Source organism: Equus caballus, chromosome 23, assembly GCF_041296265.1.
Source record: "Equus caballus isolate H_3958 breed thoroughbred chromosome 23, TB-T2T, whole genome shotgun sequence".
Lineage (NCBI taxonomy): Eukaryota > Metazoa > Chordata > Mammalia > Perissodactyla > Equidae > Equus > Equus caballus.
The window spans coordinates 58,091,728-58,108,378 of NC_091706.1; the positions used below are offsets into that span (position 1 = coordinate 58,091,728).

Here is a 16,651-nt window from a genome sequence, read left to right on the forward strand (position 1 = left end):
GATGCATATGACACAATTCCTGCTCTTGGGGAGCCCACAGTCTAGGATGGGCAGACAATTTTTCTACATTAAGCATGGTAGATTCCCCAGTAGAGGCCTCATTCAGCTTTTTCTGTGGTTGTCACAGGTGGTTGTTGATGCTTTTTAACTCGTGAAATGTGTGGGTTGTATTTGATGATAGTGGTAATAGCTATCATCATTATCAGGCAACATGCTTACAAGCTTTACATAAATTAAATATTATTTCATTTAATTTCCCCCATTTAGCAGATGAAGAAACTCATCTTCAGAGAACTGAGTTAGCCCAACGTGAAAGAGCTAATGAGTGGGGTCCGTGTGACTCCCAGATCAGTGATTCTGAAGCCCCGTACTTTTTGGTTTTCTACAAACCAGCTCCTTAAAGACTGGTTTCTATGATGTATATCTGGGTTGAATCCAAGGCAATTTGATAACTACTTTACCACAAACCTTCTTTTTTTTTTTTCAGGAAGATTAGCCCTGAGCTAATTACTGCCAATCCTCCTCTTTTTGCTGAGCAAGACTGGCCCTGAGCTAACATCCATGCCCATCTTCCTCTACTTTATATGTGGGACACCTACCTCAGCATGGTGCTTGCCAAGCAGTGCCATGTCCACACCCGGGATCCGAACCAGCGAACCCCGGGCCGCTGAGAAGCGGAACGTGCGCACTTAACCGCTGTGCCACTGGGCCGGCCCCTACCACCAGCCTTTTAAGGACATTTGCACTGGTTTTGTTTTGAATGGTCATAAATTTTTCTCTGAAATATGGGCCCTTCTATATTCACTTACCAAAACTTCGTTGAGTATCTGTGAGTGAAGCATGGTGCTTGATAATGGAGATACAAAGATGGCTATGACCTGGACCCGGTCTTTGAAGAACTTGTAGCGTAGAAAGGAAACAAGGAATTATAATGCAGAGTGATAAATAACTCTATTAGAGTCATTTCAAAAAGCTGTCCTCCTGCTTCTTGGAGCCATGTCTCATACTCCTCTACTCACTCTTCCTCCTCTGTCTACTCCTAATGGTCCAGGCCACTCTGGGTCCTTCACTTTGCATGCCATCTGAGTGATCTCATTCATCCCCACAGCAATGCTCAGATCCCTGTCATGGGTTTCATACCCATGTAGCCACCAAAAACTGAGCATCTATCCAGACCTGGCAATCCTGTACCCAACCCAAAGCTGTGTAGCTGTAATAAAATTTTATATTGAATTTTTTATGTTACCCCACAAATGAGCTTCATGTCCTGTAGCCCTTTCACAGAGTACCACCACGTCCATATTTTTATACAAAACAGCAACCTTGAACTTATCTTAGTCTTCTCCCTCTGTATTAACCCCAAACAGTCATTAACATTAATATTTCTGTTGTTTTAACACTTGTAATTCTCTCCACTTCTGATGCTACTGTAGCTTTAGTTCAGACTTTTATGATTTTTAGATGCCACGTTGCAATATTCATCTATTGTGAGTTTTCCTGGCTTTAATCTCTACAAATTTAACATGTCCATTGCTCTCAGAGTGATCTTCCTAAAATGAAAATATGATCATGACACTCCTTGATTTAAAATTTTTTATTTCCTTTGTTATAGACCTTAGTAGGGTATACCAAATCTGGACCCAGTCTATTTACTGTACCTTATCTCTGGCCAAGCCCTTTCTCATCCTTATTTCAGCTTTTCTCAATCACTTACATTTCCCTTAACATGGTATATTATTTCATACCTCATGTTTTGGCACAGCCTACTGGTCCATTTGTCAGAAATGTCTGTCCTACCTCCTTCCTTTCCATTGTCATGGTTCACCTGTAAACACCTCAGCTTTCAGTACCTACCTCAAGATTCCCTTCTTCTATGTGGCCCTTTCTAGGGTAAAGATATGAATAAATAAGTAACTGTGAAAAAGAGAGGATGTCTGCTATGATAAATTTCAAAAATTACCACAGTATCAAAGTAGACTTCAGAACAAGAAATATTATCAGAGATAAAGACAGATATTAATTAAATAAAGATGAGTCACTTTATGAAGACTCAAAGCAATCCTAAACATGAATACACCTAACAAATAACCTTCAAAATACATCAAGAAAAATTGATAGAATTGAAAGAATAAATATAAATCCATAATTACAGTTTGAACCTTTAACACTCTGCTTTCAGAAACTGATCTAACAGGTAGAGAGAAAATCAGTAGGGATGTATAGGGCATAGATAACACTATAAACCAGCTGGACCTAACTGTAATTTTTGGAACACTCCAGCCACCACCAGCAGAATACATATTCTTTTCAAGTGCATATGGAACATTCACCAAGAGACAGCATATTCTGGGCCATAATACAAACTTAACCAAATTAAAAAAACTGAAATCATACAAAGCAAGTTCTCTGACCAGAATAGAATTAAACTAGAAATCATTTACAGGAATATACCTGGAAAAGCCCCCAACTATTTGGAAAATAACGCACTTCTAAATAACTCATGGTTTAAAGGGAAACTAGAAAATATTTTGAACTAAGTGAAAATGAAAATTCAACGTATCAAAACTTGTAGAGTGCGACTAAAGCAGTGCTTAGAAATTCATAGCATGACATGATTATATTAAAAGAGAAAAGTCTCAAATTACTGATATAAATTTCTGCCTTAAAAAACTAGAATACAAAGAGCAAAATAAGTCCAAAGTAGGCAGAAAGATACAAAGAAACTAGAACTAAAATAATTTTGAAATAGAACAAAGTTGGAGGACTTACGCTACCTGATATCAAGATTTACTGTAGAGCTCTAGTTACCAAGACATTCTAGTATTCCCAAAAGAATGGACACATGGAATGGGGAATCTAGAAATACACCCACACATTTATGGCCAATTGATTTTTGACAAAGGTGCAAAGAAAATTCAGTGGAGAAAGTATAGTTTTTTCAACAAATGATGCTGGAATGATTGGGCATCCACGCACAAGAAAATAAACCCGAACTTACACCTGAAACCTTATACAAAAATTAACCTGGATAAGTGAACTAAACAAAAAATTATAAAACTTTTAGAAGAAACTAAAAAATAATCTTTGTGACCTTGTCTTAGGCAAAGACTCCTTAGACACTACATAGAAGCAACATTTATAAAAGAAAAAAGTAATAAATTGCACTTCTTCCAAATTAAAAGTTTTTGCTCAAGCTATATAATGTTATAATCCAGTGTTACTGCAATTAAAAAATAAGTAAATAAATACAAAAAAAAGTTTTTGCTCTGCAAAAGACAGTGTTAAGAGAATGGGAAGACAAACCATAGATTGGGAGAGGATATTTGCAAATCAGATCTTTGACAAGAGTATATAAAAGACTGTCAAGACTCAACAACAAGAAAAGAAACAACTGAATTAAAAAATGGGCAAACAATTGAACACTTTATCAAAGAAGACAAATGGATAGCAAATAAACACATGAAAAGATACAATATTGTTAGTCATTAGGGAAATGCAAATTAAAATGAGATATCTCTAGATACCTATTAGGATGGCTAGAAAACAAATAAACAAATTTTTAAAAACCTGACAATACCAAGTGCCAGGAGGTAGGGCAATGAGAACTCTTGTATATAGGTAATGGGAATGCAAAACGGTGCAGCCACAACAGAAAAGGGTCAGCAGTTCCTTATAAAGTTAAACATACACTATCATATAATCCACCAATCCCAGTCCCTGGGATTTCCCTGAGAGATTTGAAAAACATATGTTTACACAAAATATATGTACGCAAATGATATACAGCTTAAGTTGTACAGGTGAATAAAGTTATCAGGACTTTATTCATAACCACTCTGGAAACACTCCAAATAGTGAATAGATAAACTGGTGAACAAACAAACTGTGGTATGTCCATACAATGGCATACCCATTCAGGAACAAACTACTCAAACAAGAAAATACATGAATATATCAAATGAATTGTGCCAAATAAAAGAAGCTAGATTCAAAAAATTATATACTATTTGATTGCTTTATATGATATTCTAGAAAAGTCAAAACAATAGGTACAGAAAACATATCAGTGATTGCCTGGGGCTGTGGGTTAGAGGAGGGGATTTACTGCAATGGGGACCAAAGGAATTTTTGGAGTGATGGAAATTGGGGTGATTGGATTGGTGTTAATACAAAGGTATACATTTGTCAAAACTCATAGGACTGTACACTTAAAAGGGATGCATTTTCACCTCACACCCATTAGGGTGGCTACTATCAAAAAAACAGAAAATATTAAGTGTTGACAAGGATGTAGAGAAACTGAAATTTTTGTGCAGTGTTGGTGGGAAAATAAAATGGAGCAGCTGCTATGGAAAACACTGTGGAGGTTCCTTAGAAAATTAAAAATAGAATTATCATATTATCCAGCAATTCTACTTCTGGGTATATATGCATCCAAAATAATTGAAAGCAGGATCTCGAAGAGATATATGCATACCGGTGTTCATTGCAGCATTATCCACAATAACCAAGAGGTGGAAGCAACTCAAATGCCTATCAACTGATGAATGCATGAAGAAAATATGGGATACGCATACAATGGAATATTATTTGGCCTTTAAAAAGAATGAAATCTTATTTCAAGCTACATCATGGATGAAACTTGGGGACGTTATGCTAAGTGAAATGAGGCTGTCACAAAATGATAAATATTGTATGATTCCACTTATATGAGGTATCTAAAATAGTCAAACTCATAGAAACCAGAAAGAATTGTGGTTGCCAGAAGCTCAGGGGAGGGGTTGATGGGGAGTTGTTCAATGGGGTATAGAATTTCAGGTCTGCAAGATGAATAAAACTCTAGACGTCTGTTGCACAGCAATGTGACTATAATTAACACTCCTGAAATGTACACTTGAAAATGGTTAAGATGGTAAATTCTGTGTTGTGTATTTTAAACCACAATTTTTAAAAAAAGGGGGGATGAATTTTACTGAATATAAATTATATATCAACAAATCTGACTTTTTAAAAAGTCACCAAAAATCACCATTTTTTTTAATTCTTGCTCTTTACGTTATAACTTTATAGCTCTTCATATCAAAAGGTGACGTCTATTTTTCTGCCTCTTGGATCTGGTCTTAGCCATGTGACTTGATTTGGTGAATAGAATATGGCAGAAGTAATGATATGCCAATTCTAAGCCTAGGCCTTGTTAAAAGATAAACTGAGGCATAATAAAAATTTTAAGGTTTTATTTGAGCAAAAATCAATGGGAATTGGGCAGTGTCCAACCGGAGGTGGTTAGGAGGGCTCCGCCCACAGGTGTTCTGGGAGAAGCTTTTATAGAGAAAAGGCAGAAGCAAGGTAAAGAAATGATTGATTGGCTCTAGCTTAAAGCCTAGTTGGCTGTTTGTGGTTGGTTGTCCTTAGTGTTTTGATTTCCCAACCTTGAGGCATTTACAGGCTTAGATTTTGATTTGCTTAGGTGGGCGGCCACGGCTCTAATGGCCAGTCTAACAGCCTCCTTGTTTAATTGACAGCCTCAAGAGAACTTGCATATTTCCATGCACTCCACTGGATTTCTGAGCCTGCCATATTGACAACCAGGCTAGCTTGCTGGAGGATGAGAGATCTGTGGCTCCTTCAACCCTGTTGCCACACAGACAGTCAGCCCATCTCTGAAGCTGAACTAGAGAATGATTGACATTCAACTGTAGACACATGAGGGAGGCCAGCTGAGCTCAGAACTGTCCAGGTGAGCCTGAGCTGTTGACCCACAGAATCATAAGCTACATAAATGTTTGTTGTTTGAAGCCACTAAGTCATGGGTTGGTTTATTAGGTATCAATAACTACCTACTGAAAGTTTTCACAGATGAGGTGACATTTGAAGTGTATTTTGAAGGATGGATAGGAGTTTCTTTTTCTTTTATATTTTTATCTTTTTCTAAGATTTTGTTTGATGAGGGGGTCACGGAAATACTTCCCCCAGTCTATTCTGTCTGTGGCAAATTGGTCTCATGGTGGTTGTGGGGTGTCTTAATGACTCTTTCCCTTAAGCCATTGAGAGAACAGCACAGGATCATCTGAAATAAAGTCCAGAACCACTGCCTTAAGGGGCTTACAGTCTATCTGGAAAGATGCCATGTGTGCCAAGCATTAGTAGGAGAAGAAAAAAAAGGCATGAGAACTGGCTTCATTGCCTAAAGGATACCAAAGCAAAGACTACTAAAACTTTTACTCCAGTACCACCCTTTGCTATTTAGCCACACAATGCTTGATTTTATTTAACTTTTCCTGTTTTGATGCATTGTGCCATGCTGGGATTGTGTAATTGTGAGTTTCGAAAGCAGCTACCACGTCTTCTATATCTGTGTCTTATCCTACAGTGACTAGCGCAGTGCTTGCCATTTAGACGTGAAAAAAAAAGGTTTCGAGTAAATGGGGTTCAGAGAGGGTCAGGTATTTTCCATAGCCATCAGCTCCACTCCAGACCAGAGTGGGTGTTGCCACTCAACTGCGGTGTCCTGGCTGAAGACCAAGACTTAATTGTTGATGTCCCTTCCTTTTCTGCTAGCTACTGTTGCGTACTGCGGGTTCACACAAAAACTCATGACAGTCCTTAAGATGCCAGATGTGATTGTTCTGGAAGTTCAGTGCCCACAGCCACACGAAAGGCAGAAGGCCAAGACTGCGCTGCACGAAGTCAACACCCCGATCTTTTGGCTCACCTCCTGTGGGCTGAGGTGCACTGGATTCTGTGCCTTATTTGCCAGTGGGTGTTTTAAGACACATCCTGCCCTGGGTCAGCCGTCTCAAGGATTTCCCCCCAGTCTTCTTCATTTGTACACATGTGCCCATTATTTTTTAAAATGTTGCAATTATAGAAATTTATTTAAAAAGAAAATAAAAATCAGTTTCTGACAACCCAGAAATAATAACTTTTAACATTTTGGTGAATAGTTGTCTTATATATGTGTGTGCATGTGTATGTGTAGAAATTTCGTGTTGTTCAAACTGTTTTTTCTCAATCAACAATATACTATAAACATCTCTACATCTTCCCATGTCAGTATATACTTCCACCACAACATTTTGACATTTGTCCGATATTTCATGGTGTGCCATGATCTATATAAATAATCCATGTTTGTTGGCTATTTAGATTGTTTATACGCTTTGATTATTATCAGCAATGCTTCTATAAGGCCCTTATACGTAAATTTGGAGGCACATCTTTGATTTGGGTTTGGGGTGTATCGTAAAAGTGGGTTTTCTGAGCCAAAGGATAAGTGCTATGTGTTTGTGATACCGACCTCTAGACGTGTGGTACCAGTTTACAGTAACGCTGTGTAAGTTATTTTCTACACCCCTTCACAAACATTTTTTATTATCCATTGATATTTTTGTTCATGTATCTCAAAGACTTTTAATGTTTTCTATAGGTGTGTTTTCATATATCGAGTGCAAAAAGCACAGACTAAAAATCGAATATCAGCCGAGTGCCTTGTTCACTCATTCATTGGTTTGGTTTTATTTTTGTTCTGCTCTCAGTGTGTCTGGAAAAATCAAATTAAGCTGAGTAAGCTTGGCTCATGAGGAATCCCCCTTTCATTCCCTGGAGCAAGGCAGTGGAGACCCACAGATCCTGATATTAGTTACTACTGTCATGGAAGCACAGTGAGAATTGATGGCATTTCTCAGTGTCATCGAACTTTTCCATTATCTGTCAAAGTTCCATTTCAAATTCTTTCTAAGGCCTGGGTGTACCCTCCTGGTGTTTGGGATGTTTCCTACATTTCTCTTTATCTACATTTCTGTACACTGTGGTCTAAAGGTGAGCTATGAAAAAAAAGAGTCATACGTTAAACTTGCAAAAATCGGAGGCCAAGAGACCAGGATTCTAACATTGCCTCTGCTGCTCACAGCTGAGCAAGTTACTTTGCCTGTTTGGGACTTCCTTTCCTCATTGCCGATAGGTCCGTGTAATAGTCCAGGAGTGGTGGTGGTGGTTGTGGGTGGGGAGGGAACCTGTAGGGAGGCTTTATTAAATAGATACTTGTGCCAGATACTGTGCATATATTATCTCGCTAAGTATGCATTATTTTCCCCCATTTTAAAGATGAGGAGCCTGAGGTTCAGAGACGTGAATTAAATTGCCCAGGTCATGCAGAGAGTAAATTACAGCTATAACATGCAATCTAGGTTTGCCTGACTCCAAAGCCTTTTCTAGATATGAGTCTATGAGTAACAATGGGATTATTTTCATTTCTTAGTTTACTGAGTATTTATTTAAGACCTATTATGTGCTAGACACTGTGCTCAGGTCTGGGACTTCAGTGGTGAATAGATTAGACATGGTCTTTGCATCATGAAGATTGTGGTCAACTGGGGGGAAAGACACATTGAAAACAATACAAATGTGAATATATGATTATCAATTGTGATTTATACCATGAAAAAATTACAGGGTGTTGTGAGAGAACAACAGGGGAGACAATTTGGATTGAACAGTCAGGGATGACCTTTCAGACTGAGACCTGGAACCTAACTAGCAGTTAGTCAGTGAACGATAGAAAGAGCATTTCAACCATTCCAGGTGGATGGAGCAGCTGAGGGTAGAGAGCGGATCCAGCTGGTCCCCAACATGGCTCTTCAGGGAATGGAGATGCCCTGATGATGGCCACAGCCAGCTTTCTAGAGAGGGGTTGTGGCCATGTCCAACTGTGTGGTATTTCCTTAATACGTTATGTATTGGGGAAAGTCCTGTCCAGATATGGATGTGGCCTCTCCCTTCCCTTGGAAATCCTGGCATACCATCCAGTTTTGCAACTTCCCAACCTGGTGCCAGTCAGCTCTGCTGACCTATTGGCCCCACAGTGCATGGCGAAGGCTCGTGTCATTGTTCCTTGATTGGTTCTCCATGTTCTAAAATCCATGGAGCAGAAAGCTGGAGCAGAGCATGTCTGGATACTTTTGTCCACAAGGTATCTTCACTTTACCTGGAATTTACGTACTAAAGATTTAGACATCCCAGAGAAAAGGTGCTCAGCCTTTTGACTAGCTGTATAGTCATAGGCTCGGGAAATCCAGCAGTATTTACTAAATGGATAACAGTGGAAAGAATTAAATAGAATAATCTTTCTGGATCCTGGTCCTGGAAGAGGAGATTAAACTGCATAGCTCTTTGGATAATGGAGAAATAAATTAACTGAACAATATTTCTGGATTACAGAGAGAAGAATGAAACAGAGTCACTCTTTCTGGATAATGGAGAGAGGAAGAACATGACTAACAATTCTGGGTAAGGATAGATCATTCCAGATAATGGGGGAAAGATGAAACTGAACCACTTTTCTGGATAAGAGGGAGGCAGCCCAGAAAAGGAAGCAAGGTAGTAACACCTTCAGCCTCCAAGAAAGAACTAGCCAGCAGGTGGGACTGTGAGCAATGACAACTTCCTTGTGTGGCCATCAAGCACGAACAGAGGAAGCTGTGCCTGGGGAGGCAGGTGCCCTAGAGTTTGTTTATTTCCAAAGCCTTCCACTGCTGCTCCATATGGCCTGGGGCCAGTGGACCTCCCAAAGTCTCAGCCACCATGTTCTTAAAATAGGGCACATCTGTGACCCTCTCAGGCTTTCACAGTGACAGAAATACAAAGCTAGTATCTTCTTGGAACTGCCTGGATGAAGGGACCTGGAAATCAACTTGGGGATGCTGAGAGTAGGACAATGTAGTCATTCCGACTTAGGAGGTGTTACAATCAGAAGGGAAGTTAGTCACATCCAGTTTAAATCCTTCATTTTACACTGAGGAAACTGAAGCCTGGAGATGGGAAATGACTTGTCCAGGGCCTCATAGGCCAATCACAGCAGAGCTGGGACTACAACCCAGAATCCCTGACTCCTGGAATGGTTGTTCACAAGGCCAAACTTAAAGCCATCCTGTGGGAATAGAGAATGGCTTTCTAGTGGAAACTCTGGGACTGAAATCAGAGACAGAATGGAAAGACAAAAGGAAATGAGTATGTTAACATTTCACGAAAGCCGTCTGTGAATTAGGCACAGTGCCAGATGTTTTTACGTATTTTTAAACCTCATCTAATCCTCTCAAAAATCCCCATGATGGCCATATTATTGCCATTTTACAGCTGTTAAAAACTGAGGCTCAAAGACGTTAAGTAACCTGTCTCATATATGTGGCCAAGCCCGTATTTGAATCCAGGTCTGCTTGCAAACAGAGCCTGAGCTTCTTCACCCCAGCAGACTGGAAACATCAGTTGGTTCTCAAGGTCATCGCTGATGTGCTAAAACCTGGGACAGAAATTAGGCAAGACTAGCAGCCTCTGCCTTTTCCTGTGGTGAGTAGGAAAAGGAGGAGTAGACGGTTCTTTCCTCAAGTATGAGGGCAGGGTGATGGACAGAGTATGGACTCTATTCTAAGGTCATAGTTTGTGTTATGGAGAAATTGCCATCTGGAGAAATTTGGGGTGTCTTCTCTCATTTTAGGTAAGGTGACTCCGATAGCTATCTTCCTTTCGGCCTCTCTCTGCTCTTATGAATAATATTTTTATCCCAATCCAATCACTTATATTTGGTTTTTACATAGGTTATTTTAAAAAGTTTTGGATATAATTTGCTTCTGAAACACCCTTGGCTAATAACCACAAAATCCCTCTCCTTGCTGATTTCTATGCCAAATTCTTTAAGAGATTAGATCACCTTCAGATGAATTGTTAATAAAAACTAAAGCAATAGCCAGTAGCATGGATATCTTTGGGCTCTTGGCCAACAAATAAACCATCTGTGTGAAAGAAAACAGACTAACAATTTTGGACTCTGGTCTCTGTGGCCACATTGAGTGTTGACCTCACCGGTAATTACCTAAATTAATTGCCTTGTGGGTTGTGTTTTCTCCTCACACGAAAACTTCTTTTCCCAATTCAAACCATGTGGTTAAAATGAGAAAACAAAAGCAAAAACTACTCCCACACCCTAAAGCCCCCTCTGTCAGGCCTCCCAAGGGGACCCAGGAGAGCCGTTAGAAGGCTGAGAGGGGCCATCATCGCATACCATACATAGGTGGAGGGCTTGTTATTCTCCGTTCCCGCCCACGAGAGGATACCCCTATTGTTTCTGAAAATGCTGACCAGGACCCACACTTCCAACAAAAATTCCTCTACCCCTACAACCGCAGCAGCAAAAGCAGCAGCAGAAGCAACAGCAATAGATAAGTGTTTTGATGAATTGCAAGATGGATAGGGCTCACGGTGCCCCCAGCTCTGCTGATACCAAATGCCTTTAAGATACAGCCTTTCCCATCCTAATCTACAAAGGAAACAGGAAAAAGGAACTTAAAACTCCCTGTGCTCAGACAGAAATGAGACTGTTACAGCCTGCTTCTGTGCTGCTCCTTCTTGCCTCTGACTTGTAAACAAGACCTAGTAGAACACGCGAATGGAAAGTCAGAAAGCTCTGGGTGTTTGAAAGGATCCTTGGGACCTCATGCACATCTGCAGAACCTGGATGGAGAGATCTGGGGAAGCATGGACTCTTTAGCTGGCTTAGTTCTCTACGGAGTCAGCTTGCTCCTTTCTGGTAAGGTTTGGCCTTATTTTTTTAATTTAGTTTTTTGTTTTAAACCGAGTTGGTGCTTTTGGGCTCTCTTACCAACTCTTAGTGCTGGTTAATAAGGGGCAGCTGTGACATAGGGGCAACTTCTCTGGGACTCTCCATTTAATATACGTAAGGATTGAAATGCAAAGTCCCGGTGGCGTGAAGTAATTTTTCTAGAGTTTCTCTTCTGGGTAATTGCCCCCTGTGTTGCCACAGACCCTGAGGGCTGATTAGGTCACTTTGTTTGAAGAAACATGCTACTGTGGTACTTTATTTTATTGCTCCTTAATTGTGATTGTTTCCTTATGTAAGAAAAAAAAAAAAAGAAGAAGAAACTTGGCTTTACCTGCTCCAAAGAAAACCTTCAGTAATTTTTATAAAATGAAATTCATACTGAGAATTATGGGGACCCACTTCAGGCAGAGTACAGATTGTCATTTTTAAATGAGAACAAAAATCCTTTTCTATCAAGATTTCATATCGGCATGCTATTTGAGTCAAAGCAGTCAAATGCTAAGCTTTTTGTTTTTTCTTGTAGTTGGGGGTCAGAGAGATTAGCGCTATATAATTTTTATTGTGTTTTTAAAAAATATTTGGCATATGGTAATTCATAAAGTCTTCATTGCCCAATGAAACGAAAGTTTAGGCAGTCACCGAGACCCCTGGGCGCAGGAGAGTATCGAAACCTGTTGTGGAGTTAAGGACCGGTTGGCCTGAATGTTTTCAGATTTAGCGCGTCTGTTGCTCAGGTTCCCTAGATAGTGGCATATTTCTGTCGTTCATTCACCCTATGGGACACTGGCTGAAAGGGTTATCAAAACCTGAAGCGCAAACCACAGCCATGATCGCCATCAATCTCTCCCCTTCACTTTGAAAGCGTTCTAATTATTGTACTGAAAATAGAATTGATATGGGAAGTGAACTTGGGAAACTTTACTGAACTTAATGGTGCCGGCTCTATTATATTATTAGAATTTGAGCCAAATATACATAAATATCTGCTATATTATTTTTATATTTTTCCATATCTTTGAAATATTATTAAATATTCAAAAACTAAATCCAATAAGCTAAGAGAATTTCATGTAAAGTAACTTGTTTATAGCTCTTCAGTTTGTTTTCAACAACCAATTATATTGAGGATTTAATAATATTTTTAAGACTAATGATGTATAATACAAATTGCTGAAAGTGAAAGATTATCTGAGATGGTTTCAATATTTATATAGAAGTTGTCTATGTTAACGTAGAAATGTTGATTTCTCCAATAATATGTACCTTTAAACCAAATAATTATCACAATTCTATGTTGGGTTTGGTTCTTTTCTGTGTGACGTATGTATCAGTGACGTGAAATCTGGAACTGATTCTACACCAGGGCTTGCAGTAATGCAAAGCCCAACAGTCTACAGTCGCTCTGAGATACTTTTTAGGTTAAATAAAACACATACACACAGAAACACACACACAAGTTTTAATTCACTTCTTTTCCTCAGAGTGACTATGTTATGGTACTTTGCAATATAGGCTCAGAAGAGCTGTCATATAATCAAACAAAAAAGTTTTGTGGCCACAATAATTTCTCCGTGTCTAGACCTTAGATCCCTGAAAACACAGCACTGACTTCAGCAGGCAGAGGCCCAAGGAGAGGGCTTCATGCTCCTATTGAAAAGGAAGGGTGACACTAACAAGGTTGTTTCTGGGGCAGGTCTGTTGTGTTGAATCCTACCTTACATCCCTGGTCTAAGCCTCTATGAACATGAATATCCAAGGCTTGGCAATTGCAATAACAAGAATCCGGCATGACCGTGTCCACAGGCATAGGAACCCATTCCTCACACCAGACTCCACCGGTGGACTACAGCAGTGGGGCAAGGGACTTATGGCTTATGGGTTTATCTCTCTAGTCCTGTGGGTTCTCATTCCTTTTTTCAGAACAAATAGAACTGAAAAAATATATCACATTTGTCTCAATCATGGTGGCAGATGCTGACCCATAAGAGAGTTGGAGGAGGTATGTAGTTTTCAGAAGCCTTCCCCCTAAACCCACCTGGATTCTGGCACATTCTCATCCAACTGAGAATTGTGGCCAATTTCAGCTTATTAACAAGTTCTAATAAACACACTAGCTTTTCCCTACTCCCGCATCCTCACCAAACCAGGCTTCTTTCTCTAAAGGGTCATATGTACAGAAGAACAAAATGAAACAAATCGCTCTTTCTGCTTTATCATCGTATGTCCTATGTGATCACCGTGATCTGGTGGGAAGTCTCTAGTAGCATGCCTTCTTTCCTGTCTTATTTGACATTTTAAGTAACAACCTGGATTCAGAGAGAGTGGATAGCTTGTTTGAGTGGCAGAGGCAATTCGGTTATAAGATCAGGGAAGTGGTCCCAGATGGAACCTCCCCGTTAGAGCTGGTCTTGGAAGGCCAGTATCAAGTCTGAGTAATCAAGGGTGGAGGTCTAGAAGCTGGGATCAGAGACACACCTAGGAATTATTCTCAGAGGGAGGAGTTTTCTTTCTTCATGGATGCTCCCTTCTAAGCATTGTCTTTGTTGGGAAGTCTCAGCATTTCCCTTTCAGCCCTACCCTTGGAGAGCTTCCTGTAAGGTCTAATTCTTCTAAGACATCCCTCCAGGAGGGAAGGACTCTTCCAAGTCCGTCTCAGAAGGCCATGCTGTGTCCTCTGGGGGATTCAGAGGGGTGGGCTCCAAATTCTTCAGACATTATCAATTTGTCCACTGGGGCTCTACCCCTAAGAAGATATGTATGTGATTGTGTCACTTACTTATTCCCTGTAGATGGCATATTGGTTAGAGCACAGAATCAGGATTTAAGTAGATGTCTCTAGGCTGGAAGGGTGGGACCAAACCCAAAAATACCACTTCATAATAGGTAAACATCAAGTTGTGCATTTGGGTTCAATAAATGAATTTTGTATGTTCAAAGTGAGACCTAGGTTTGTTGCAAGTTATAGTGAATGACACTCGAGTTTTGGTGATACACAAAATTCATGAGAGCCAACACATACTGTGCTTGCTGAAAATGTAAAATAAGTTGTAATAGTTTGCATTTGTAGAAACATAAGGTCCAAGTTAGAAATGGCAGTCACTTCAGTTCACACTACTGCTCAAAGCATATCCATTACTACCTTTTTTATTTTGAGGAAGATTAGCCCTGAGTTAACTACTGCCAATCCTCCTCTTTTTGCTAAGCAAGACGCCCTGAACTAACAGCCATGCCCATCTTCCTCTACTTTATACATGGGACACCTGCCACAGCATGGCTTTTGCCAAGAGGTGCCATGTCCGCACATAGGATCTGAACCGGCGAACCCTGGGCTGCCGAGAAATGGAACGTGCGTACTTAACCACTGTGCCACTGGGCTGACCCTCAAAGCATATCCATTAAACACTTAAGACACTTGAGAAATTTGGCAGCAAGTGGAGTAGGCAAAGAGGAAGGTAGGTGCTTTAGAAACCATGTCATATGGGAATATTTAGCTAGCAGAAAAGAAATGAAGAGCAGTGTTTTTAAGGGTTTCCATATAGAAGACATCCTTCATTGACATTCGATTTTGCCAGATCTAGGATCTGGGGATGGAAGGAGTTGTACAAAGACAGTTTGGCTTTACTGATGGGAACCTTCTAGAAATTGAACCATCACCTCCACTAGGAGGAGAGTTCAGGCAAAGGTCGGGTGATCATCTATTAGGGATGTGAAAAGAGGATGTGGAGTGTGACGGTTACTCCCTTTCACATCCTTTTCATTTCACTGTCTTTTTGTGGCTTCTCAGTGATCACTTGGCAGGTGGATAAGGGTTCAGAAAAGTCGCAAAGATCTTTGCCCAGCGAAATCAAACTGGTGTGTTTCCTGAATGTGGACCCTAGCGTGGTCAATTTACACTGAATTTTAACTCAATCAACATGCCTTATGAGAAAAAAAAGCACATGTGCGTGTGCTATGATGACTCTTTTGAAGCCACTGCTCTGTGGGACCGAGGTAGGGCTAATCAAGAAGGCAGGAGAAGAAGTGAAGGGTGTGGATTGTGAAGTCACAGACCTGGGGTTAAGCTTGAATTGGATGACCATGGGCAAGTTATTTGATTTCTCTGTCGCAGTTTTCTCATCTTTTATGGATGAGAATGCCTATTTCCCAGAGTTGTTATAAGCATCAAGTGTGATAGTGCATGTAAAGTGCTTCACCAGTAAGAACTCTCTTAAATGAAGCTGGTGTAATCAAAAGAGGTGTGTTGTTGTGAGGACCACTGGGCTAGTTCAAGACTGGTCTAATGTTTCCTAGGACGTAGGGGAGTCACTTACCACTCACAGAAGCAGTCTCCTTCTAAAAGACCTCCCCATAATCCAGTTCCTCAAATTTTGTGCTGGTCACTTACCACTTGGCCAGCCAGCCTGCTTGGCCCGCTAACGAGTGCCTCCCCTCACCTCTCCATTTATCCCTGCTCATGGCCCTTCTACTTCAACCAGGTCCATCTCCACAATCTATGCATTCTTTCCTCTTGGCTCTTGTTCACACTGTTCCATCCGTTTGGAAATGACATTGTCCAGGTCCACTCTGCAAACACAATTCAACTCAACTTGCCTAGGCCAGCTCTTGCTCATGATGTTATTCCCCTAATTCTGAGTTCCCTTCTACACAGGCTGTGTCTTTGAGCTTTGGGCACATAGATTTAGCTCAATTAGCCTCTAACATTTTGACAAGAGATATTATTTCTTTTTTATTCTCCATAGTGCATGTATTTAATGTTCAGTAATGTTTATTGAATGAAATTTAATATTCCATTGTAAGAAGCCATTGAGATGCCACAGCAGACCTGAAAGAAAGAGGAATTGTGTGGAAAGAGTTTTAGCCATGTTGAAGTAATAATAATGATAATAATAAAAATAATAATAAATCAATTTCATAAACATTGCAGGTACTATTCACTCATATCTTAAAAGGTTGGTTTATGTTAAATATTTGATGTAAATAAGGCCAAAAGAAAACCCCCTTCTTCCCTTAGGTATGAAATGTAAAAGATACACTCATGAA

At 40.0% G+C, this 16,651-nt stretch overlaps 1 protein-coding gene across 1 annotated transcript in view; it reads left to right on the forward strand.

The window, feature by feature from the left end:
- The first annotated feature begins 10,362 nt into the window (after positions 1-10,362).
- The window catches only part of TEK (TEK receptor tyrosine kinase), a 104,332-nt gene continuing 98,043 nt past the window's right edge, over positions 10,363-16,651 (forward strand). Inside the window, exon 1 of the mRNA XM_001497116.7 lies at positions 10,363-11,578. Coding sequence (XP_001497166.2) covers positions 11,527-11,578 — 52 coding nt within the window. The 5' untranslated portion in view covers positions 10,363-11,526. The remainder of the gene's footprint in view (positions 11,579-16,651) is intronic.